Below are 23,628 nucleotides of genomic sequence, written 5' to 3'. Positions count from 1 at the left end.
AAAGACAACAAACAAGCAGGGAAGCAGCTGCTGCTGAGCAAGTGGGAGGCCTTCCCTAAGGTGAATGGTGCACACACACTCGCCACACTGTGCTCTTTACACCTGAGGTATCTTTGGTCTTTGACAAGGGGTTAGCATAACTTGGAGAACATTGTTTCACCTTCAAAATAACTGATGTAGATACATGAATTGAAGGTTGGCACCCTATGCTCAGTTCTCTCACATTCTGATCAGTTAGCTGTAGCTAGCTGCAATGGACTCCAGTTATCGCAAAAAAATAATTTCATTGAAAGCTACACTTACTCATATAAATATAATAAATAAATCCTTAAAAAAAAAAGAATGCAGTTAGAGATTATACCGATTTAAGAAAGTGGCAGCAGTAGACTTCCTCTAGGTTCTGTGACCTCACTGATAATGTGTGGTTGGCTAGGATTAGAGTACCAGGCATAAAATCCTTCCTGTTCACCATGCCTGAAGACCAATCAGACATGGGGCTGGAGAGATGGCTCGGGGGTTAAGAGCATTGGCTTGCTCTTCTAGAGGACCTGAGTTTAATTCCTAGTACCCACATGGTGGCTCACAACCATTTATAAGGGGATCTGATGCCCTCTTCTGGCATACAGGAGTACATGCAGCAGAACACTTGTATACATAAAATTAAAAAAAAAAAAAAAAAAAGACCAATTAGACAGCTGTTGGTTACTCCCAAGATGTAAGTACTACTACGCATTACTGGTGATGTCTTGTTGTATTGGTCACTGTGTACAACCTAACCTACATTTAAGGCACACAGAACATCAAGAAGATGGAGGGGGAGGGGGGACTGCAAGAGCAAGAGGACCAAGACATCTGCTGTGAGACCGTGCTCTACAAAAGAGAGGGATGCCACACCCATAAAAGATCAACAAGACCTAGACAGTGACACCATCAACTGACATGCCAGCATGAACACAGGAAACCAGACAGGGCCTGCCTCGAGGTGAGGAGCTTCAGAAAATTAATGACCTCTGAGACAGGGAGGCCTAAAACCATGTACATATGAACAGCACTACACGGATTCAAGAAGTTGTTCATATATATGTGTGTGTACATGTATGTATGTTTTGTATGCATGTGTATATGTATATATGTGTATATATATTATACACACACACACACACACACATATATATATATATATATAATGTGGATGTCACAAAAATAATGAAAGAAACCAAGAGAATATGTGAAAATAAGAGGAGAGCTTAGAGGAGAGGAAAGGGACAGAACAGAGGGAGGAGAGCAGTGCATCGGAATGGGGACTGACGGTGACTAGAGTGTATTATCCACATGTGTGAAATGTGACAATGACATTAGTAGCTTCATAAACGCTAATAAAAGATACCACTGGTCTATTCATAAATACTACCTATAAGTGCTGTAGTGCTTGGTGTCTGGTTAGATGCTGAGGGTTAGCAGTGAGCCAATGGATTGAAAACACCTACCCTTCCGGACACTCAGCTGGCCTGATGCTCAGGGTAACTAACAGATCATCTGTTAACAGCTTCTCCATGATGGTCACAATCCCAGGGAATGGAAGGTCGGGGAAAGGCTTTAGGAACACACTAAACTATCGAGGCTCTGAACAGAATCTCCAGTGGCCCCAGTTCCCCTATTCTAAAAGCCATGGTTTACCTTTTGAAGGCAAAGGTTTGCATGTCAAGGGCTCTGATGAGGAAAATCACTTTGAGCAGCATGTCTCAGTGAGAGCCTGGGTGCCTTAAAATTCTCACAGCCACTGACTCTCAAGTTTCGAAGAAAATGGTTTTTTCCCATTCCCACCCCCCAACTACATTTATGTGCCTAATACAGCTAGTTTGATCCAGCGTGCGGTACAGCCTGGGTACCAGTCTTAGAAAAGGCCTGCATGCGTACTCACTAGGATCCAGGAAACAGCTGCGTGCTAAAGCTCTACCTGCTGTAAAGCCAGGGAGGGAAGGGAAGTAGAGACAAAGAGTAGAAAATAACAGTGCTCTCGTCCTGGAAGGATCTACCTAATGACCCTGCAAGGATCCTTTCCCAGCCTTTGTACCATTCAAACAAACACGCAAACAGAGCAAGGAAGACCTGGGTGTCCCTTCCTTTCTTCACCCCTCCAGCAGTACTGAGATCTTTAAATTCAGTCAATTTCAACTCAAAACTTTCTACGGGTGGGGGAAGGGCAGAGATTTGTGGCTGCATGCTTAAGAAAGAAGCTGAATTCATCACAGGTGACAGGGAGAGTGTTGGCAGAGATCTGAGCTATTTATTCTTTTAGGAAAATCCTATAAAGAATGACACAAGGAAGCCTCTATCTGCAGTCTTGTTCATCACACGGGTGAAGAGCTGATAACAGATGTATGCAGCTGTGTGATTTAGTGCCAGGAGCTGGCCCCTGATGTGTATTAATACAGCGGCAAAGCGGGACGCGCCTCTCTTCATCACTCATTTCTATAAAAGAGGTGGGATCCGAGATGGCCCGATGCTAGGCAGAGCAAGCCCATTTGTTCTCCTGACTGATGGCGCAGGCTCAGGCTGTGTCCTTCACCTCCATGGGGCACTCAGGTTGTGAGGAGAAAAAAAAGAAAGAAAGAAAGTGCTCCGTGAAGCCCGGCTCAGTCAACAAGTCAGGGGAGTCGGCCCCATGGGAAACACAGCTAATATCTTCTTTAATGCACTAACTACATTTCCTGCTTTGAATGTGGAATAAACTCTTCCCAGTGGTTCTGTTCTCATAAAGCGCTAAAGCTGGGCTGGGGTGCAGCTCAGCAGTACAGCACTTGCCTCTGAACATGAGGGCTTGCCTAGGTTTGATCCCCAGAACTGGGGGGTTGGGGTGGGGGGAATTAAAAGCAAGAAATAGGACCAAGGCATTAAGGAGGGGGAAAAAAGAACAAAAATGAAGAGGAAAGGCTTAAATTCTTTAAACAATGCAGAGGAGACAAGGAGTGAGCTGAGTTTCACAGTCTGAAGCAATCCTATTATGCATACAAAGGATGCCTAAGAGTTTAAAGGGCGAATCTGGAGGGTGAGGGAAATGTCTGCTCTGACCCTGTAAGTTACTGCCCTTGCTTTCAGAAGGTGACTTACACATGGATCAGTGGGAATATGAAGAACTGCAGCCGTCCTTGAAGCTGAGGCAGAGTCAAGTACTGTCTGGCTCACAGCCTGGCCGGGTGGAAACCACCACAAACCTCACAATAACAACCATTAGACCTGAGATAACTGTTCAGGATGAGCCACAGGTTAACAGTCACCCCAAACAGAAGCTCAGAGAGGGCCACTTGAGAGCATGAGAAGTCACTCTTAAAGGCAAGGTGGGGTCCACACTTGCCTGCTCTCCATCCTCTCTCAGCTCCCAAGGGACCTGAAGTATGTGATGTGCAGCACAGGTTAGGTAAGCTCTAACCCAGCTGTCTGGGTACAGAACTGCTTTGGGTGCAGGCCTGTGTCACAAACATCCTCACAGCTGAAAGAGGTCATGCGTGTGATTTGTTACCATGCGAGCTTCTGACTGCAGCCCATAATAAAAAGCCAGGTAGAGAAGTCTACTTATGTATGCATGTCAGTGCCCAAAAGTTTCTTGTTTTTGTTTGTTTTTCAAAGGCAGGGTTTCTCTGTGTAGTCCTGGCTGTCTTGGACTCACTCTGTAGACCAGGCTGGCCTCGAACTCAGAAATCCACCTGCCTCTGCCTCCCGAGTGCTGGGATTAAAGGTGTGCACCACCAATGAATGTCTTCATATTTTGAACTGCTTCAGAGTTTGAATTTTTTATAACTAGGGACAGTCAACCTGTAGTTTATCTAGAGAACATAATTTATGATGGGTTTGAAATTCAGCAAACTTCATAACATGTGTGGTAAAGTATACACATCTTAAGTGTAAAGCTAAAAACATTTACATACTCCTGTCCAGTCTGTAATGTAAAACATTTCCAGAGCCCCAGATTTTTCTGTGTCCTCTCTTGGGCACTCTCCCATCAAAGAGCTGCTATCTTGGTTTCTAACAATTGGTATATATTTTATATAGAAACAAAAAAGGTTTATCTGGAAAATTTGTTTTTAATTAGACATTTCATGATGAGTAAAAATGAGCACACTATTATACACAGCCAGTGAGACTGCACGGCACTATATTCACCAATGAAGAAAGTAAACAGGGCCAGGCATAGTGGCACATGCCTGTGATCCCAGCACTTAGGAGGCAGAGGCAGATGGGTCCCTGTGTGGTGAAGGCCATTCTGGTCTACAGTCTATGTAGTTGAAGGACAGCAAGAGCTATACAGTAAGACCCTATTTCAAAATACTGGGGGGAGGGGGGGAGGGGGAAAAAAAAAGAAAAGGAAAGGAAAGAAGAAAAAGAAAAGAAAAGGAAAGGAAAGGAAAGGAAAGGAAAGGAAAGGAAAGGAAAGGAAAGGAAAGAAAAGAAAAGAAAAGAAAAGAAAAGAAAAGAAAAGAAAAGAAAAGAAAAGAAAAGAAAAGAGCCAACTGGGACTGGGGAGATGGGTCAGTGGGTAAGAGCACGGCTGTTCTTCCAAAGGACCCAGCACCCACATGGTGGTTTATAATCATCTAGGATTTTCTGGCCTGCATGGGTACCAGGCACACAAATATGTAAAATAAAATAAAAATTATTTTTTAAAGAAGAGAGTAAAGGAACCAGGTACCCACTGACCGCTGCCCATGCTGCTATCCAGCTGGGCGTGCTTCAGCGTGGACCTCACTCCTGCAAAAGTTCAGATAGCTGGGGACAGCTGACAGAGGAACACAGAAAGCCCAGTGACAGGATGAAAAAGCAGACTCCACTGTCAGAGAGACCTGTGAAAATTACTGTCAGCATCAAACTTTTTACACAAAACAGGATTAGAGATTCCTTATCACAATGATTACAGGGAAAGGTGTATGAGACACACGACTTAGCATTGGGGACACAATGGTGCTCTATAGATGACAACTGTATGCAATCACCTGGACTAGGGCTAGAAAAAGATGCTGAGGCCACAGGTTTCCGTTTCCTCTTAATGTCACGTGGACATGGTGGTCCCCAGTGTACACTTGCCTGCCTGCAGAAATGAGAAGAGAAAGAAGAGGAAGAAGAAAGATGTTAACATCGTGACCCTTGTTATGAGGTACCATGCTGTCCGCAGGAAGCCTCTGCCCCGCTACAGACACAGATAGGGTAACAAAGCAGGCAACATCTCCCGCACTCACCAACCACTGCAGCTTCTGCACAAGCTCAGAGTTACTCAGAGCCCACAGCACCTGGCACTCTCAACTACGATCAGATTTCAGGGAAGCAGACATTCAAGTTTAGAGTAAATATGTTTCCTTACATCATTTTTTTCAGTGCTTTCCCATATAAACTCTAACTGCAATTGAGCTGAACTTACTAATGAAATACCGACTTCCACAGGACAAGGTACTGAAAGGGTGTTAACGACCCGTGAACAGGGACATTTACATAGAATTATAAAAAGCTTAACCCTGCTGAGCATCGGTGATCACAGTTAATCCCAACACTCAGGAGACAGAAGCAGATGCATCCCTGAGTTCGAGGCCAGCCTGGTCTACAGAGTGAGTTCTAAGACAGCCAGGGCTACACAGAGAAACCCTGTCTCAAAAACCAAACAAACAAACAAAAAACTACCACTACCACCATCCAAAAAAAAAAAAAAAAAGATCTTAAAAAGAAAAAAAAACACACAAAAAAAGTTTAACCCTGCTGCCACTGGATCATCTATGTGCACAAGTGTTTGTCTACACGTATGTATGTACGTCCTCTGCATGCCTGGTGCCTGAGGAGGACGGAGGAGGAGGGATGAGGCTCTCCTGGAGCTGGAGCTACACACAGCAGTGAGCCGCCAGCGAGTGCTGGCATCAAGGCTTCTCCACTCCTGAGCACTGAGCTGACCCTCTAGCCCTGGTAATCTGGGTTGCCTTCTTCTTCTTCTTCTTCTTCTTCTTCTTTTTTTAACTTTTTAGTGGTTCCTTGTGAATTTTTGTATCATGCACCCCAAGCATAATTTGGATTTTTAATACTGTTTATATCACAAGTTAAATATTTGGTTTCTGTGACCTTAAAATATAAATTATGTGTCAATGTGTTAAACTGTTGGATTTTCTGCTTATTTCACAAATCAAACACCTAAATAATCTAAGCTAGGAAAGTAAGATTGTCCAGAAAACGTTAGACTTGACAGTGGACGGAGCTGCCGTAACATCTCAGTCCCCCACCTCCTCAGTCCCTGCAGTCTGATGAAGCTGACTGTCACTTTCACACAAAGCTTTCCGTCACCACAGCAGGGCTCACGTGCCGCACTCGAATCATTATCTGACTGGTGAACATACATCACGCTTCCCTAATGAGGCTTAATCCCCCTGAGATTAGAACGGGGATCCTGAAAGCAGGCACCATATTTACACTTCTTTCATAATTATCCAATGATCTACTATCCTGAGCACAGGGCAAGCGCTGATCCTCATTAAGTATATGGTAGCCAGGACTTACAGGAAGAAGAATTTTAAAAATCGAATGGTCAAACAAATGAATGAATCCTGAAAAGTAGATTAAAATTGTAAACTTTATATTATTTATATTTTGTCACAATTTTAAAAAAAGCTATAACCCATTTTTTAAAAAAAAGAAAAGAAAAAAAGAAAAAAGAAAGAAAGTCAAGTGTGTGGGACTAGAGAGGACAATCAGGAATTGCAGAGAAGCCAAGTTCCCTTCCCAGCACCCACATGAGGTGGCTTAGACCTGCTGTACTGCCATCTCCAGGGGATTGAGTGCACCCGTGTGCGTGTGTGTGTGTGTGTGTGTGTGTGTGTGTGTGTGCCTGTGTGTGTGTGTGTGTGTGCGTGCACACGTTAAAATGTCCGAGCACTCAGAGGACAGGCAGGAGGACCTCAAGGCCAGCCTGGGCTACATAGCCAAGTACTAGACTCCCAGGTCTACATAGCAAGGTCTTTTTTTCCTCCTAAAGCTAAACAAAAGGAAAAAAGAAAACCCATTTAATCATCTATACTGATCACTCTGTCATACATGCAAGAATTAACTTCAAGTTATATACTTCATGATGTTAATTCTGAAAGCTGAAACAATTAATTCCGAATAAATGGGAAAAGTAATGAAAATGGTTGATTTCTTATACCTTACACAGACCCACTGAGTGGCTTTAACCAGCATGCGGACTTAATGAATTAATGAGGTGACTGAGCACCAAAAGCACACAGGACTTCTGTCTGGACAGAGGGACAGACACTTTGATGCCAAGACTTAGGCCTAAAAGGCTGCGGCCATACAGAGTGTGTTCCTGATGCAGACACAAGCACAGATCAGAACTGCACCTTTGCACACAAGGGCCTAACTACACATAGACGGAAGCTCTACCTAACTCAGGCCACTCAACCACAGAGACTCCAGGTGTGTGTTAGCCACCTTCTCTCCTCACCGTAAGCTTATCAAAACCAAAAAACTACCGATGTTCTTCTCAGAGTAAGTGTTGGGAGCAATTCTTAGATCAGGACAGTAGGAAACGGAGAGGGGGGCAGGAGCGAGAGGTACCAGGGGTCTGGGTTTCTTCCTGCCAAGATTTACTTTTTAAATCTTTTTCAAAGAATAGTACAAAAGACAAAACCCAAATACCTCCGTATTACTTTAGAAGCAGCACTTATGGTCTGGAGAACTGGCTTGGTGATTAAGCGCACTGGCTGCTCCTGCAAAGGACCCAGCTTTGATTCCCAGCTTCCACTTAGTAGCTCAGAGCCACTGTCACTCCAGGGCCCTCTTGAGGCTCCACAGGCACTGCACACACGTGGTGCACAGACTACGTGCCGGCAAACAGCCACACACAGAAAATTAACAGATGCAGAATGGGATAAGTGGCGTTTATTTATATCACATCTATTACTTCCCGAGCTTTGAATTTTTGGTTTATGTCTGTAATGTGGTTAAAGGCCCAGAGTATCAACTTCTTTATGTATGTACTCAGGAATACTTACCACACACTTTCAAGAAATATGTTTTAATTAAAAACTGGATTTGTTACTGTATCAAAATGTTAAAATGTTAACCACTTTAAGTGGAACTATAGCAGTTATAGAAAGACTTCTTCTAACAGTGCACATCATCACGCGCACTGTATGTCCATGCGCTGTTGGGGACTGGCAAGCTCAGAGCAGCCCCCACTGTCCAGCCCTGTCCCTCATGAGCAACACTAAACAAAGACTTGAGGGCCAGCTGCTCCTCAACTAAATAATCCCAACGCCTCCGCTCATCCTCTCTCCCCAGTCCCACCTCTAACAGCTTCCTGGGACATTCTAATTGCTTCAACTTTTGGAACTCTCTCAGAGGGGAAAGAACTGCAGGATTCCTAAGCAAACCAAGTCCCCACACCCCATAAAACAAACATTAGTTGATCATTTTACTTAACTGTAAAAGTTTATTTTGTTTGCACTTTCTATCATTCACTAAGCTCTAAATGAACACCTACTATGTGCCACACATAGTACTAAGCACTAAGAACATAGTGATGAGCAAACCACTTCTGCTTTTACAAGTCTTCAAACCAAGTCTGATCTGCAGCTTCATGGCTTTTTTGGGAACAGACATATGTAACAGAGACTGGAGCATTGAGACAGAGAAGAGAAGGCACGTGCATCCCTAAATCTCATATAAACATGCTTGCCCTCATACAACACTGAAACAAAGCTCTAGACTGGAGCGCTGTTTCATAGGAGGTAGGCTGAAAACATGGAAGGGATTTTTTTTTCCTTTCCTTGTCGGGACTTGAGGAGAAACAAACTCTGACAAGAGGGGCAGTAAGTCCCTCCCTCTCTGATAACAGGGGCACACTGGGACTGAGTTCTGCTTGCTCGGGGAGAACCTGACAAGAACAAAGAAGGACAAGGACCCCGGGACAAGCCTGAGGTAAGGAGCTGGGTGCTTGGAACAAGGAGACCAGAAAGGGAGGCTGCTGTGCTAGTTTCTGGGAGCTCAGGCTATTCCCAAGACTGCTGCAAGCAGATAGACAACTGCTGAGTCTTCTGTTTCCTACCCAAGCAGTTCTGGTCATGTATTCCAAAATGTAATTCAAAAGTGGATATAAAAATATTTTAAGAGAAGAAAATTATAAAGAGACAGCTCCCACCCACATCCTGACTTGCAGGGATCTGACTCCTGGCCTTTCGTTATGGTGCTACTTCTCAGTGTAAGTCCTTTCACTGTGACAGTCCCAGTCAGCTCTCACCATAGCAACAACAAAACCAGCTCCCAGGAAGGAGAAGGAAGAGGCGCTCTCACCACCTGCAGAGCCTCCTATCAGGCCAGGCAGAGGACTTAGACCTAAGCAGAGAGTGAGAGCAGTGTGTAGTTGGTCCCGTGCTACAGACAGCACATGCTGGGCAAGGAGCCTCCCAGCTGCTCTGGGAACAAAGAAGACTAAGCAGAAGTTAGGCCTGTGTGTCTACCAGGCTACAGCGTCACTGTCGTCTGGTGTGACAAATGGTTACTAGAATCACATAAGGAGTTTTCATAAAATACACGTCTGGCTAAGATCTGTATTTAGTGTACAGAATCAGTAAAAGGTTTACTTTGAAATTTGCTCCTGGATAATTCTGACAGCCTCTGTGATAATTACGGAGTTACCCCCCAAAACCAATCTAGTCAACTACACAGTCTAAATACTCAGACTAGATGCTAACTAAATACAAATAATATAAATATTCCCAGCATATAAGCCAAGAGCCCACTCTCCCCTTGCTCCATTTCATCTGGCTGGGCCCCAGGACTCTGCCCACAGTCAGTGAGTGCACAGGTCAGGCCCATCCTTCACAGTATGAGTGTGGGATCAGCATTTCTCCTGCTGGTGTCATCGTCTCCTCCTGTGGAGTGTGGTGGCATTTGCCAAAGATTAGAGATAAGAAGCTAGAGGAGAGGCCCGCAGCTGGTAAAGTGCATGGTATGTATTAATCAAGAGCTGAATTTGGACCCCCAACACTCACATCAAGGCCAGGCACAATGGCATGCATTTGCAGTCCCAGCACTAGGGAGGTAGAGACAAATGGACCCCTAGAGTCCACTGGAGGCTGGTGAGAGCTCAGTAGACTAAGGAGCTTGATGTCAAGCCTGAGGGCCTAGACTTGATCCCCAGGACCCACGTGATGAAAAGAAAGCACCAACTCCCACACTGCCCTCTGACCTCAACATGAGTGCTATGCACATATCCCTCCCACCCCACCTCCAAAATAGATGCAAAAAATAAAAGTAGAAACCTAAGGTGCAGAGCAGCTCAGGAAGACACCTAATGGTGACTTTTGGTCTCCATGTACAAGCATGTGGATGCACACATACCACACAAACATGTACACACACACTCAAAGAAGCAGGGGTGGGGATAGCTAAGCAGAATAATTATTAATAATTAATACACTTTAAAAATATATTCCTTCCTACGCAGTCTCTAAATTCTTCCGTGAAGGTGAATGGTGATTAACAATTAATGAAAAGAGAAAACTCTTTCTATGCTCCTGTAAACACAGCATTGCTACTTTATTTGTGGAAGGATCAGGTGAGCTGCTGGGCCTGCAGGGTTACTTAGGTAACCGGGCAGATTACTGTGTCCCAGGGGCAGGAATGTACTTTTAGGGGGAAAATACTTTGAAAGAAATACATGCATGCATGCATGTTTAATAGAACTAGTGTTGGCAAAAAAAAAAAAAAAAGAAGAAGAAGAAGAAAGAGAGAGAGAGAGAGAGAGAGAGAGAGAGAGAGAGAGAAAGAAAGAAAGAAAGAAAGAAAGAAAGAAAGAAAGAAAGAAAGAAAGAAAGAAAGAAAGAAAGAAAGAAAGATAGATGGAAAGCAAGCAAGCAGAGAGGGAGGGGAGGGGAGAAGAAAAACAACTCAAGTGACTGACTGTTTCTGGTATAGAACAAAGATACTGAAAGTCTCTTGGAGGCAGCCAAAGCAGTCTTTGTCTGCCAATGGCAAGCTAGTATAAGGAACAGTTCACCTTCAAAACTGCTTGTTTTTTAAAGCTATGAGAAAGTTCGGTTTGGGTGTTTAAAAAAGAAGAGGTTTTACTGGCTCTATTTTCTACTTACATAACACCTGAGGAAAAACTGGTGTTAGTAAGGACCAAAGGTCATACATATCATATATTTTAATTATTCTCCTTAGTTACAAATCCATTCACCTCAACTTTTTTAATAAAAAAATTCTAGAGACTTGCCCCTGTGTAAAACCTTATGCTAGAGGCACAGAATTGATCCACGGTGACTGCCAGGAGCCTGTCCCCAGGAGCTCACAGCATGGTGGGAGTCAGAAAACTAATACTTTTGAGACAAGGAGTCATAATCCAGGAAGAAGCCAAGCCCTGGGTGGAATGAGGGACAGGGTGGCTACATCTGGAGAAGCAGGGGAACTCTCCCTCACCTATGAGTGTATTTTCAGGGTTCCTTGCACTTATTAAACACCCAGTAGGAGAAAGATCTTCCTTCATCTACCTGCACAGGGAAGGCCCATAGCATGAGGGGGAGAAACCCACTTCACAAGCACACAAGAGGCAAGCGCTGATCGAGCAAAAGAAGAAACCCTGACAACTCCTTCACTGCCTCCTACCTAACTCTCAGCAGCCCGTGGCAACAGGCTCACAGCACTTAAAACTGCCTTTACACTCTTCCCTTGGCAAGACCAAGGCTATGTCACCCACAGGAATCACACTCTGCATCACCTAAGATGTGTATATTTACAACGGAAAGACAGACAGAAAGTGCTTTCATCACTCCACACAGGCAATAACATGGCAGCCATCCAAGAGCTCCTGTAAATAAGCCCCTCCAAGAGAAGGAGATTTAAGAACTGTGTGCTAGGCAGCAGGAGGTTGTACAACAGGCCTGGATGACCTATGGATGTATGCAGACACCATTACAGCAAAACCCTTCCTCTCCCACGGCTGAAACCCAGGCACTAAAGAGTTGAGTTGGAGCTGCTGTGTGTCACAGCATCCCACTCAGACAGAGGACTAATAAAAGGTTCCTTCCCCCAAGCCCTGGGGTAAAACCTGAGGCTGTTTATTATGGCTCCAAAGGTCAAAATTAATAGCATGAATTGAGTCTTCTTCTTGCTCTTTGAAACTCCTTGTCAAGTGGTAGAGCCAGCTGGGCACACAACTCTGATATGCAGATCGTAAGGCTTATGAACAGATAAAATGAATTACAATGAGCTAGGCCCATCATATTTCAACTCTCTAATGGGCAGGAAGGTCTCTCTCTCTCTCTCTCTCTCTCTCTCTCTCTCTCTCTCTCTCTCTCCCTCCCTCCCTCCCCAAGCACTGTCCAAATGTTTCTTCTTAAGAGTCAATTTGAGGCCATTTAAAGTCCTCAAGAATCTGCACGGCATCTTATTAGCAAAGAAGTCTGGAGCAAGCTCAAAGGTCTTAAAATTGAAATCATCCTAAAGACAGGATAAGGAAGTAACTCAAAAATAATGGTGGTTGCCAGGCTACCGAATATTTACATACATCATTTCATTTTGATCCCCACTAGTCCCGTAAGAAAAGTTCCACTTTAAACATGTGGAAACTGAGGAACAAGGAGGCTAAGTGTTTGCCCAGGTAAATCCAACATTATCATCCGAGTGAGTCCGCCATAGTGTTATGTTCCTGTCCAACATCTCATGAGCAATGAAGAGTACAGGAGATGCTATCAGACTTTCTGTTCCCTCATGAAATTTCATGTATATTGTATGGATACATGCCTGGGAATCTGCCATCCTTAATCAACTAAAAATAAGATTTCACAAGTGAAAAAATTATTTACAAGGAAACTGGCCTGCTAGGCAGTGGTGGCGCACACCTTTAATTCCAGCACTAGGGAGGCAGAGGCAGGTAGACTTTTGAGTTCGAGGTCACCCTGGTCGACAGAGTGAGTTCCAGGACAGCCAGAGCTATACAGAGAAACCCTGTCTCAGAAACAAAACAAAACAAAACAAACCTGGCCTATCTGGTGCACACCTTGCGGCAGGGAGACACACATGGACACTAGAACAAGTGTTTCCCAATTGCAGAACTTAGAGACTAACTGGAAATGGATGCATTTCCAAATCACCACCCAAAGCAGAGGAAAAGTCACAGGAATCAGAGAAAACTAAAAGTCCCTAAACTATTCAAATATGTGGGCCACTAATATGTACCAGAAGAGATGTAGCAACTGGTAATCTCCCCTTGTTTTCTCTAGGTAATAACTTTAAGGTTTTTCTTCACAGTCAGTCTCATTTGGGGGAAAGCTGCCTCCAGCTCTGGTCTCATTTGTCTACAATCGCACAGCCTCTAGCAGAACCCAACTACCCCATCTGCTGTTTGAGTAGCAGCAATTCTTAGACTGCACCTTACTACTTCAACAGCAAATGCCAATGCTAGCAAACAGAACTAAACTAAAACAGCTCTATGAACTTTATGAAGACATCCACCAAGTGTTCATGCACCCCACCCCCAACAAAACTTGGCCTGCTCTCATTCATCAACTACGTGCTGCACACTCTTCTTCACCTGGAATGGCGTCTCTCAAGCTAAAGGAATCCCAGTGGTCTGCCTCCAGGAAGAACGGTATTGTGAGCAATACCAAAGCATGGAACCTGTGCCAGTTATAAAATAGGTGCTCCTGTTAAGAACCAGCTGAGAAACCATATTACTTAAGGCAACAGTCCTTAACCCCAGGTGCCTAGCAGTCACCTCAGAAGCTGGAAGGTCATGTCAATGCCTGGGTCTTGCCCCAGAACAACAATATATGATCTGTGAAGGTCAGGCTCAGCATGGATGGTTGGTGCTGCTGTTTTTAGTTGTGTGCATGTATGTTCGTCTCTCTCTCTCTCTCTCTCTCTCTCTCTCTCTCTCTCTCTCTCTCTCTCTGTGTGTGTGTGTGTGTGTGTGTGTGTGTGTTTGCATACAGGTGCAGATATATGAGCATGGAGACCAGAGGTTGATATTAGGTGTCTTCCTCAATCATTTCCCAACCTGGGGCTCACTGATTTCGCTAGAGCGGCTGGTCAGCAAAGTCCAGGGATTCTCTTGTCTCTGCTTGGTCAGTGTTGAGATTACAGATCCACACTGTGGCACCCCACTTTTTAAGAAAATGAGTGCTAGGGATCAAACTCAAGTCCTAGTGTTTGTACCAGTCCTTACTAATTAAGCCATCTCCCTTATTGCCCATGAATGCATTTTTTTAAGGCTTCTCGAATGACTCCCAAGTAGAGTCAGGGTTGAAAACTATCATCAAACTTAAGTATTTTTAGAGTGAACCTCCAAATTTACTGAATGGTACAACAACCACAAGTCTCCTTCCCGCCCCCTACACCTGGCACATGACACACCCACACAGTGTTACCCTTAACTAGGTCTCGTTAGTCATTTGATTATAGTGAAATGCTCAACTACAGTACTTGAGGACACTCGTCACACCCCAGTGGCCTCAGCTTATTCTGAGATCCCAGGCTGTATGTGGCTTTGGAGGAGGCCATGTTCAGATGCTGAAGTCGAGCTGAGTGTGACTGGCAGTGTCCAACAAGGAGGTAGCTCAGCTCAGCTCCCTGACAGGAGGGAACCTTCCGAGCCCGGCATGATTATCAGACTCTTTGTGCTCTTAAAGGAGAGTAATTATAGGCGTGTGAGAAAGGGGAAGCACTCCCCGAGGAACTCTTCCTCACACGCTTCCCAAGAGGCACGAGGGCCATTAAAAATTCCATGATGAAGAGGAAAAACAGCCTGGGAACAGCCAGGAGGCAATACAGCAAATTAATACAGCAGCCCTCCTCAGGGAAAGCTGCGATAAAACAGGAAACACTTCGCTCTTTGCAAAATAAAATTATACCACTAATGATAACACAGTCACCACACACGCGCACAAATCGTTCTAATGATGGGTGTAAAATTCCCAGTGCTGCCTAGATGCTTTGAAAGAAATTTCTTCCTACTACAAATAAAATGGGACAAGGAAGAGATAAACTCTCCATTCAAAACACCCTTTAGTGCCGTCATTCCGCTGCCTCTTCCCTAGCACTCCGCTCCTCCACACCCTGTACCTGATGCCAGGTTTCAGCTAACCAGTCCACTCTTCGTAAAACCCACTGCGTGGTTCCAATCCCATTTTATGAGCTGGAGTTACGCGGGTCCTGCCGCAATGACACCTTGCTGCACGGGACCTCAGTGCTGAACACTATCCCCAAGACCTCAGTGTTTCTCACTCCTGTTTTCTGAAACCTTCACTTCAGACAACTTTAGACGTCTGCGCTGACCATTCTCACAGAGCAGCACCTGGCAAATCGTCATGGGTGCTTCATTAAGTGAAAACTGTTAGGAAGAGCAGATATTATACACATCATACACATAGAAATCACACACACACATGTGGTTTTAGGACAAACACACATATAACTTAAAACAAAGAAAAATGTAAGGATAAGGTAGTGAATGTTAATTCAAACTTTTTTCTTCCCCAAACTCAAAAGAGCATGCATGCAGCCTACTAATTTGGACTGTTACCTAAAGATAAGACAAAGACAACTGGCAATCATCTCCATTCTCTCTCCTTGTTTCTAGCAAGAGCTCAAAGCAGCAGCGGCACGGCCCTCAGCTGTGTGCACCAGAAGCTTGGCTGAGACTACTTAATGTTCCCAAGGCTAGCCACACACATCTTCAGTCAACAGAGCAACAATAATGATATTACAGGATGTGCAGAGGATCAGGAATCCAGCTCTGGGTCCTGGCCACGGACAAGGCTTCTAATGGAAGAGAGAAGAGGCAATGCTCCCCTTAGCGCAGCCCAGGTAGTGGACGTGAGGAAGGAGGGCAGAGTAATCCCGTGTGCTGGATTTGTGTGGTGTTGCTCAGCTGGTTGTCCCAAAGACCACACACGGCCACTGCTCTAGTATCAAAACAAAATACAGAGGTGTGCTCTTCTTTGGACTAAAATCTGGAAAACTTCCCACAGGCCTGCATTAGGAGCCTTGCCTGTGTGTATCATAGCTTTTCTGTGCAAACTGTTATCATAGCTGTCAGTTTCCATACCTGATTTTTTCATTAGAGCTTGAGTTCTAGACAAAGAGCCTAGTACATAGTAGGAAGTCAGCAAATGGTGAATGAATGAATGAATGAATGAATGAATGAATGAATGAAAATCAAGCAGCCTGACGCTGAAGGAAAGGCCTATGGGAGAAGTTTGTATCACCCCACTTTTCCACATTCACAGCAACACTATTTACAGTGACCTTTCTTCTCAAAAGACTATCCTTATTAAAATACTTCTTAGAAAGCTCTAGCAGCAGATTATGAACTTCGGCTCATCATCCAAACCCTATGGAGCTATGTCCAAAGACCTGTTAACTTCTGCCGTGGAGTCTACAGGACCAGTCTGAGCACATTGACTTAAGAGCTGACTAATGAAAAAACAAAACAAACAAACAAAAACAGAAGACAGGCATTTGTGAGGCAGAGGCAGGTAGATTTCTGTGAGTTCAAGGCCAGCCTACTTTATACAGCTGCAAGACAGCCAGGGTTACATATGAGAGAGCCTGTTTCAAACAAACAAATAAAACCAACCAACCAACCAAAACCAAAACAACAACAAAAAAGCATCAGAACCTTGGGAATGAAATCCTTTACGCTACCAAAACTACAACAAGAGTTCCTTGGTCTAAACTTTTAGCTGTTCTACACACAATAACACTGCTAAGAAATGCCATCATCAAACTTCCATCTCACCTGAATTAAGAGACTCCGTAAGACATGACAAACAAAATGTCTAACAAGTGCCAGACCTATGTGCAGGGATGTGTCAGGGAATAACACAAGGCCTCTGCCTCACAGTGAGAGCCAATGGGGAGGCTAGACTTTTAAAGAAACTGGTACACAGTGTCATTACAGACAGGGTAAACACTGCATGGAAAGATACAGTAACCAGATGGGGCTGCCGTGACCCCTAGGTATCCAGGGGCTCCAAGAGCTTTCCATGCAAAGCAAAGTGAGAGCAAGGGCCACGACCGCACGGGCTGCCATTGTATAAGGAAATGAAGCTCCCTGGTACTGCCTGATACTGAGGGGCAGGCCTGGATAAGAGGAAGGTGGCCATGTTGGCAGAAACCAGATTATGCAGGGCTTTGCAGGTCAGGACAAGAGGCACTGATAATGTCTTTGAGGATGGGCTTTGAGCAGCAGAAATAGTGTGAAATGTAAGGCAGAAGACATAGGCCACAGTGCAGAGTCAATCACAGGGGCATGCGATCACAGGGAAACTCCTCAGGCCTCAGCCCGCCTCTGCATCTGTGAAACTCCAACTTACCTCTGAAGATTGCTGTGAGGGTCAAACTGGATCCTCTGCACATAGACTGTATAATCTCAAGTGTTATGAAAAGGGACACAGAATTTTCCAAAAGAAAATAATAGCCACCGGAAGCCAATTACCTGGCAGAGCAGTGTGCAGGTGAGCACCTTCGATGAGAAGCATCAGCAAGAACGTCCAGGGAGTAAAGAGGGGAGAGTGGATTAAACTGTGGGAATGAATGAGATCATTTCAGTATGGCTTAAATCAAACAGGCCTGATTCCAAAAAGCAGCCTGCATGCTTGCTTTAACAATGTCCAACCCTCCTGTCATGACCACCACCACCATTCAATAAGGGTATGCATGTCTAACCTTACGTCCATAAATGTCCCAGCACAGAACAAACAACTATTGCCTGCCAAACAAAACATTCATGCACTAATCACTTACAGGCCAAACACAGTACTTCTTAGTGGACAGTCCAGGAACTTACACCTCACTAATATCCACTGTGCATCAGCCCTTTCCCAAGAGGGCTAGCATGAAATTACCTTTTCAGGGACAACTGCAGAGCACACTCCAGTGCAGTGGTGAGTATAGTGTAAAGAGAAGGCGCCTGGAGTTAGAGTGCCCAGCTGAGTGTACCATCGAGCTGCTGTACATTTAAGAGCGGCATCATCTGCGAGCTTTGCTAGCCTGCTCTCCAGGGTGGATCACTGGCCATCTTACCTGTCTTATAATAGGGTTACTGGCAGGGCTAGCTCAAGTACTGCTTTTCAGGCCATAAAGCAATTTCAGTTTCTATTGACCTTAAACGATGGGAGAGGGTGAAGAGTTCAGTGCGTGTGTTAGCAGGACATCCTCAGCATCAAAACTATAAACCCAAAAATGAGGCTGATGATCAAATGGGGTACTGTGTACAAAGCACTGAGGATCAAATGGGGTACTGTGTACAAAGCACTGCACTTTGTCCCACACTAAGCATTCCTTTGAAAAATGGGTAACTTAACGACTTAAGAGTGAAAGAGTAGTAATTGAAATGGACTTTAAAAGAACAGAAGTGACGCTGGTATACACCGCTCTGCAACTTAGGAAAACAGCTGAGACTCATGGTGTGTGTTGTTTACTGTACATCACTGACGTGGAGCAAGTGACGGCCACAAGTCCCCTTCTGCCTCTGCATGCTCTGAAGCAAATACGATCCACGCTCTAGCTTAACAGTCCCGAGTCTCTTGCATGCCAGCCACCTTCACGGCCCCTTCCTTGCCTGCCCACGACCTGCACTACTCACTGTTTATCTACTCACACTCAGCTTTGCTGCTTCCACAGAGTAAGCCTGACATAGCGATTACACTTTTTCTAATGTTTATTATAATATGTAACTTAAAACTCGTTACCTAAAATCACCTCATACACACACCTTGGTTTTTATCTTCCACACTGTTCTAGTTAACTGTGAACCGACAACTTCACAGCGAACTTTCCAAGTGTGAACTGTGCAACATAATACGCTACTAAGTAGTAGCCAAAAAGGCCCCCCACCAAGCAAGGAGCAAGAGGAAGTCTAAGAACTTCCCCCCATCAGTTTCCATCCATTTCACTGAGGCAAAGCAACCCCGTCCCTGTACTGAAAACAGTTCAAGCCGCTATAAAAATACCCATGACCACTACGGTGAGTCATTTTTAAATCATGGATACCACTCAAAGGCCTGATATATCGGGGTCCCCCTAAAGGAGGAGCCAGGGAAAAAAAGACTGATAAACCAAAAATCAGCCCAGGCTTCCCTTGAAATGTGTGTTACTAGTGAGAAACGGACGCCTGCAGTGGAACCCAAGAGAGAACTGGCTACCGTTCTTGGAGATGAGCGTGTGGCAGTCGAGGAACGCAGCTCTCGGGAATCTCACTCACCTCGTGTACACAAGCAGAAATGGAAGGAGAACCAGAAGCCAATGCTCTCATCTTTCTAAAGAAAAGGAAACTGAGTGATAAAATAAAGATGGCCACGAAGAGTGATCTTACCTGATTCCGTTCTCTTTTCCCAGCTGATGGTAACCAGAAACTAAGGAGAGAATAACAGGAAAGATGACAGTAAGAGGCGCTAAGGAAAGTGCGCATGAAGAGAACGGGGTAGGGGGCGCTGCAGCGAGGACGGAGAAGGACTGGGAGACATGCGGCCCAAGGACAGCACTGGCCATGGGTGAAGTAACCCTGACTACAGCCTGACAGCCCTTATCTCGGCTGTACAGTCAGAAGAGGGCTCTAACTCCAAAACTAGACTAGGTGAGACATGGGTGCTGACCACAGCATGTAAGGAATAAGATGCTTTAGCATATACAAATGTGGGGCTTTGGCACATGTGCAGGTGTGTATGGCATGTGTATGTCTCTGCAGTGTGTAAGTTCACAGGTGCACATGTGGTTGCACCTGGCCAGAGGTTGATGCCTGGCTTCTTGCTGGATCAGTTTCCACTTCATTTACGGTCTCTCACTGACCTCGAGCTCACTGCTAGCCTGCTTGCCCTGGGATCTACTTCTCAAGTGCTGCTCTTAACAGGCAGGCCCGCCACACCTGCCTGCTTGCATATGTGGGTGCCAGGGACCCAGACTCAAGTCCTTATGCTTGATTCAACGAACCCTCTCTCCAGCCCCAATATGTATGAATTTATTCAGCAAATATTTAAATTTTTGTCACACAAGACCCAGCAGGAAGGCAAAACAGAGAGCAAAGCCGCTGTTTGGGAGATGAAGCTTTTACAAGAAAGACGGACGACTCCTGAATAGTTACATTTGGGCTTCCCACTGTATTCACCGTGGTAACAAGGACAAAAAGATTTCTCCTTAAAGAGGGCTAAAGGAGAACAGAAGCAATCAGCTTTTGTTTTAAATGACTATTTAAAACAAAAAAAGTTTTTTTTGAAATTTTTATTAGTTATTTTATTTATTTATATTTCAAATGTTATCCCCCTTTCTGGTTTCCCCTCCTCAAACCCTCTGCCCCACCCTCCTCCCCCCTGCTTCTATGAGGGTGCTTCCCCACCCACTCCCACCTTACCACCCTAGTATCCCCTATGCTGGGGCATTAAGCCTTCACAGGACCAAAGGCCTCCCCTCCCACTGATGCCAGATAAGGCCATCCTCTGCTACATATGTGGCTGGAGCCATGGGTCCCTCCATGTGTACTCCTTGGTTGGTGGTTTAATCCCTGGAAGCTCAGAGCGGGCGGCTGGGGGGCATCTGGTTGGTTGATGCTGTTGCTCTTCCTATGGGGTTGCAAACTCCTTCAGCAATTCACTATTTCCCCCAACTCCATTAAAACAAAACTTTTAAAAGCGAAAAATGCATTTAAAGCACGGCATTTTGCTCCTCTTCCCCTCTTCTCTATGTGCTCGCCCTTTCTCTTTCTCTTCCCCTTTCCCTCTTCTCTCCCCAGGGCAACTCCCCTGACCTCCTCAATCCTTGGGGCCAGTGAACTCGCCAGAGGCAGCTTCCCAATAAACCTGACTATAAAATAAAATAAAATAAAATATGGCATCTTAGTGGAATACACTAACCAATACAACACCTAGAAATATAACAGACAACAAAATAAACACTAATCTAGAAGGGAAACGGAAACCACTCTCATAATTTTGGGACATTAGCTATCTTAAATCTTATTCGTTATTGTGTGCGCCACAGCACCCCATGGGGTCAGTGTGTAGAGCTGGTTCTTTTCTCTCCCCAAGGACTCTGGGACTGAACTCAGGTCGTCACACGGGAGCAGGTACTTTTAGCCAGGGAGCCATCTTGCCAGCCTGACTTCAGCCATCTTAACTGCTAGGAAGCACTAATCTTTACGATCGCCTCTTGCAGCTCTCAAGTCTAATATCAAGGTTGCTTTATAAACGCCTCCTCTGCCTCCGTCTCCAAGGCGCAAGCTAGGCCAGCCAGTGGGCGGGGCACTCAGCCACTCACTCTGTCTGCCGGGGGTCACTGATGGTATGGCCGATCCTCTCCGTCCCCAGGCTGCTCATGCTCGCCTCCTGAGAGGACAAGAACAAGAGTGTCATCTAAGCACACACTGAGAGGACAAGAGCAAGAGTGTCATCTAAGCACACAAGCAAATGTGAACAACGCAAGCTGTTCCCAAGCTCAAGTTTCTCCTAACTAAGCCAGCCAAGCAGCCTCAAGTTTATGTCAACCTTAAAAACCAACAGTGACTGTTTTTTATGTGAATACATCTAAGATGTATTATATACTTCCTAACTATTCTCTGCTGATCCAAAAATAAATAAAAAGCCTTTAAAAAGGCTGTTATAAATACTGTTTGTTGGACTTGGAGTTTATTCTGTTTCAAATTTAGCTTTGTGTAAATATGTGGGGCTGTACACGTGTATAGGCATGTGTAAGAGTATATATGGAAGCCAGAGGACCATCTTCAGCATGTGTTAGTGTATGTATGTACAGAATCTAGGATCATCTCCAGCATGCATGAGTGTGTGTGTGCCTGTGTGTGTGTACAGAAGCCAGAGAACCATCTCCAGTGTCAGTCTTCAAGCATTGTCTACACCTTAGCCAGAGCTTACCAAACACACTAGGCGATCTGGCTAGTGAGCTTCGGGTCTCTCCCTGTCTCCATCTCCCCAGTGCTGGGATTACAAGCATGCCACCACACCTGAGGCTTTTTCCCCCTCCCATGGGTGGGGAACAGACTCAAATTCTCTAGAAACACTTCACCAGCTTGGGCTGTCTCTCCAGCCATAAGTTTATTTTTTGATTGGCACATAAGTGAAATATAAAACGAATATAAAGTGATGTTTCAACACTGTTTATTGTATACACTGTTTATTGTTTGCGTATGTATGTAATTTTAATGTAGGAGTACTTCCAGGAGTACTAATATAATAATACTTACTATAGTACTAAAGTATAAAGAATAGAAAAGCTTTTTCAGAAGACTCACTTTTGCTGTTGTTTTGAGACATGGTTTCACTATGTACGTAAAGCTGGCCTTGTTCAAAGCCTTCTCCAGATTCCCAAGTATTGAGAATGGAGGTCTATGTCACCAAACTCAACAACAGGAGCCAGATTTGAACAGAAAGAACACACTCAGCTCCATGAACTATCTGACTGAGGCTCAACAACACCACAGGCAAAGCCTGAATATCTGTGCGCTAAATATGTGTTAAAGAACTGCTACTTACAAAAACAATCAGCCAGGCTGGACATAAAGTTCAGTGGCAGAGCGCTTGCCTAGCATGCACAAGGCAGGCCCTGAATTCAACCCCTGCCACCACCAGAAACAAAAACCACAAGGATCACCACTGTGCTCTGCCCTTGCCCTTCATTTCAAAGTCAAAGCAGAAGGCTGTATGAGCTGACTCGTTCATTTGGGGCTCTACGGACTGCAGTGTGAAAGCATACCGTAACCCCACAGCAAGCAGTCACCTCCGCTGAGGAGTGAAGGCACTCTCCTCCTGTCACTGTAGCACTTTTACATGATATTCGCCACAGCAACCCACACAGAGCCCAGAGTCACACACCAGAGTAAGTGCTAAGGTGACAGGTCACGTCAGAGGCATGAGTGTCAGCACTACCCAAACACATCTGTATCTTGGCAGATGTTGTTTGTATTCAACTGTGTGTATGAATTAACCTGAAGAGTAGGAAACACACTTCAGTAGAAGCACCAGCTTTAGAAAAATTAATTTGAGGTCAGATTCTAAACAGAGGCAGAGCTAAGTGGAAGGACCATACACACTAATTTTTTATCCTCTGGCTATGGCTCCAGGTCAGAGACAGAGAATGGTAGAGGAGCCAAGGGAAAGATGGATGAAAAATGAGCTATTTATTAAAGCAGAAAAATTATTAACTTAAAATGCCGTAATATTTAAATTTACAGTTTATTACTGTGTAAATTACAAGCACTACTTTACGTAATTAGCAGCTCACTGGCAGGGAGCTGTGAATGAAACTCATTATTTATGATTACAGTTTAGAAAGAGAGGAGAGGGACTGGGGAGGGGAGGGAACAGTGACCTCTGCTAGAAATGACAGAGCTCCCTTTAAGGTGATGAAGATGAATTAAACAAGTGCGTATCACCCTATTCACCTGAGATCATTAGCTGCACGTCCAGTAAACCCTAGGTTCCTCCCAGGCACACTGAAGAGACCCTTCAAGATGAACGAACTCACTTCCAGGAAGCAGAAGGCTCTTACTTCATATGAGCTTAAAGCAAGGCAGCAGATGGTGGGGAGAACAGGGCTCTGCTGCTCAACAGAGGGGAAGTGAACCTTCCCACTGTCCTCTAGGCAGAGCCT

General features: G+C 44.8%; 1 protein-coding gene across 8 annotated transcripts in view; it reads right to left on the bottom strand.

Moving 5' to 3' along the window:
- Gpatch2l (G patch domain containing 2 like) overlaps positions 1 to 23,628 on the bottom strand; it is a 52,863-nt gene that overhangs the window by 8,126 nt on the left and 21,109 nt on the right. For 2 of the 8 annotated variants that reach the window (XM_006516219.3, XM_030246904.1), the window contains 4 exons: positions 21,283 to 21,350; positions 19,238 to 19,292; positions 17,471 to 17,556; positions 4,989 to 5,083 (listed from right to left, as the gene is read on the bottom strand). In XM_006516219.3, coding sequence (XP_006516282.1) covers positions 4,989 to 5,083; positions 17,471 to 17,556; positions 19,238 to 19,292; positions 21,283 to 21,350 — 304 coding nt within the window. The other 6 variants (NM_027405.3, XM_017315181.2, XM_006516220.4 and 3 more) reach the window with 5 other exon arrangements.

This window comes from Mus musculus, chromosome 12 (assembly GCF_000001635.26).
Source record: "Mus musculus strain C57BL/6J chromosome 12, GRCm38.p6 C57BL/6J".
In the NCBI taxonomy this organism is placed as follows: Eukaryota; Metazoa; Chordata; class Mammalia; order Rodentia; family Muridae; genus Mus; species Mus musculus.
This window is presented reverse-complemented; position numbering and strand designations above follow the sequence as displayed.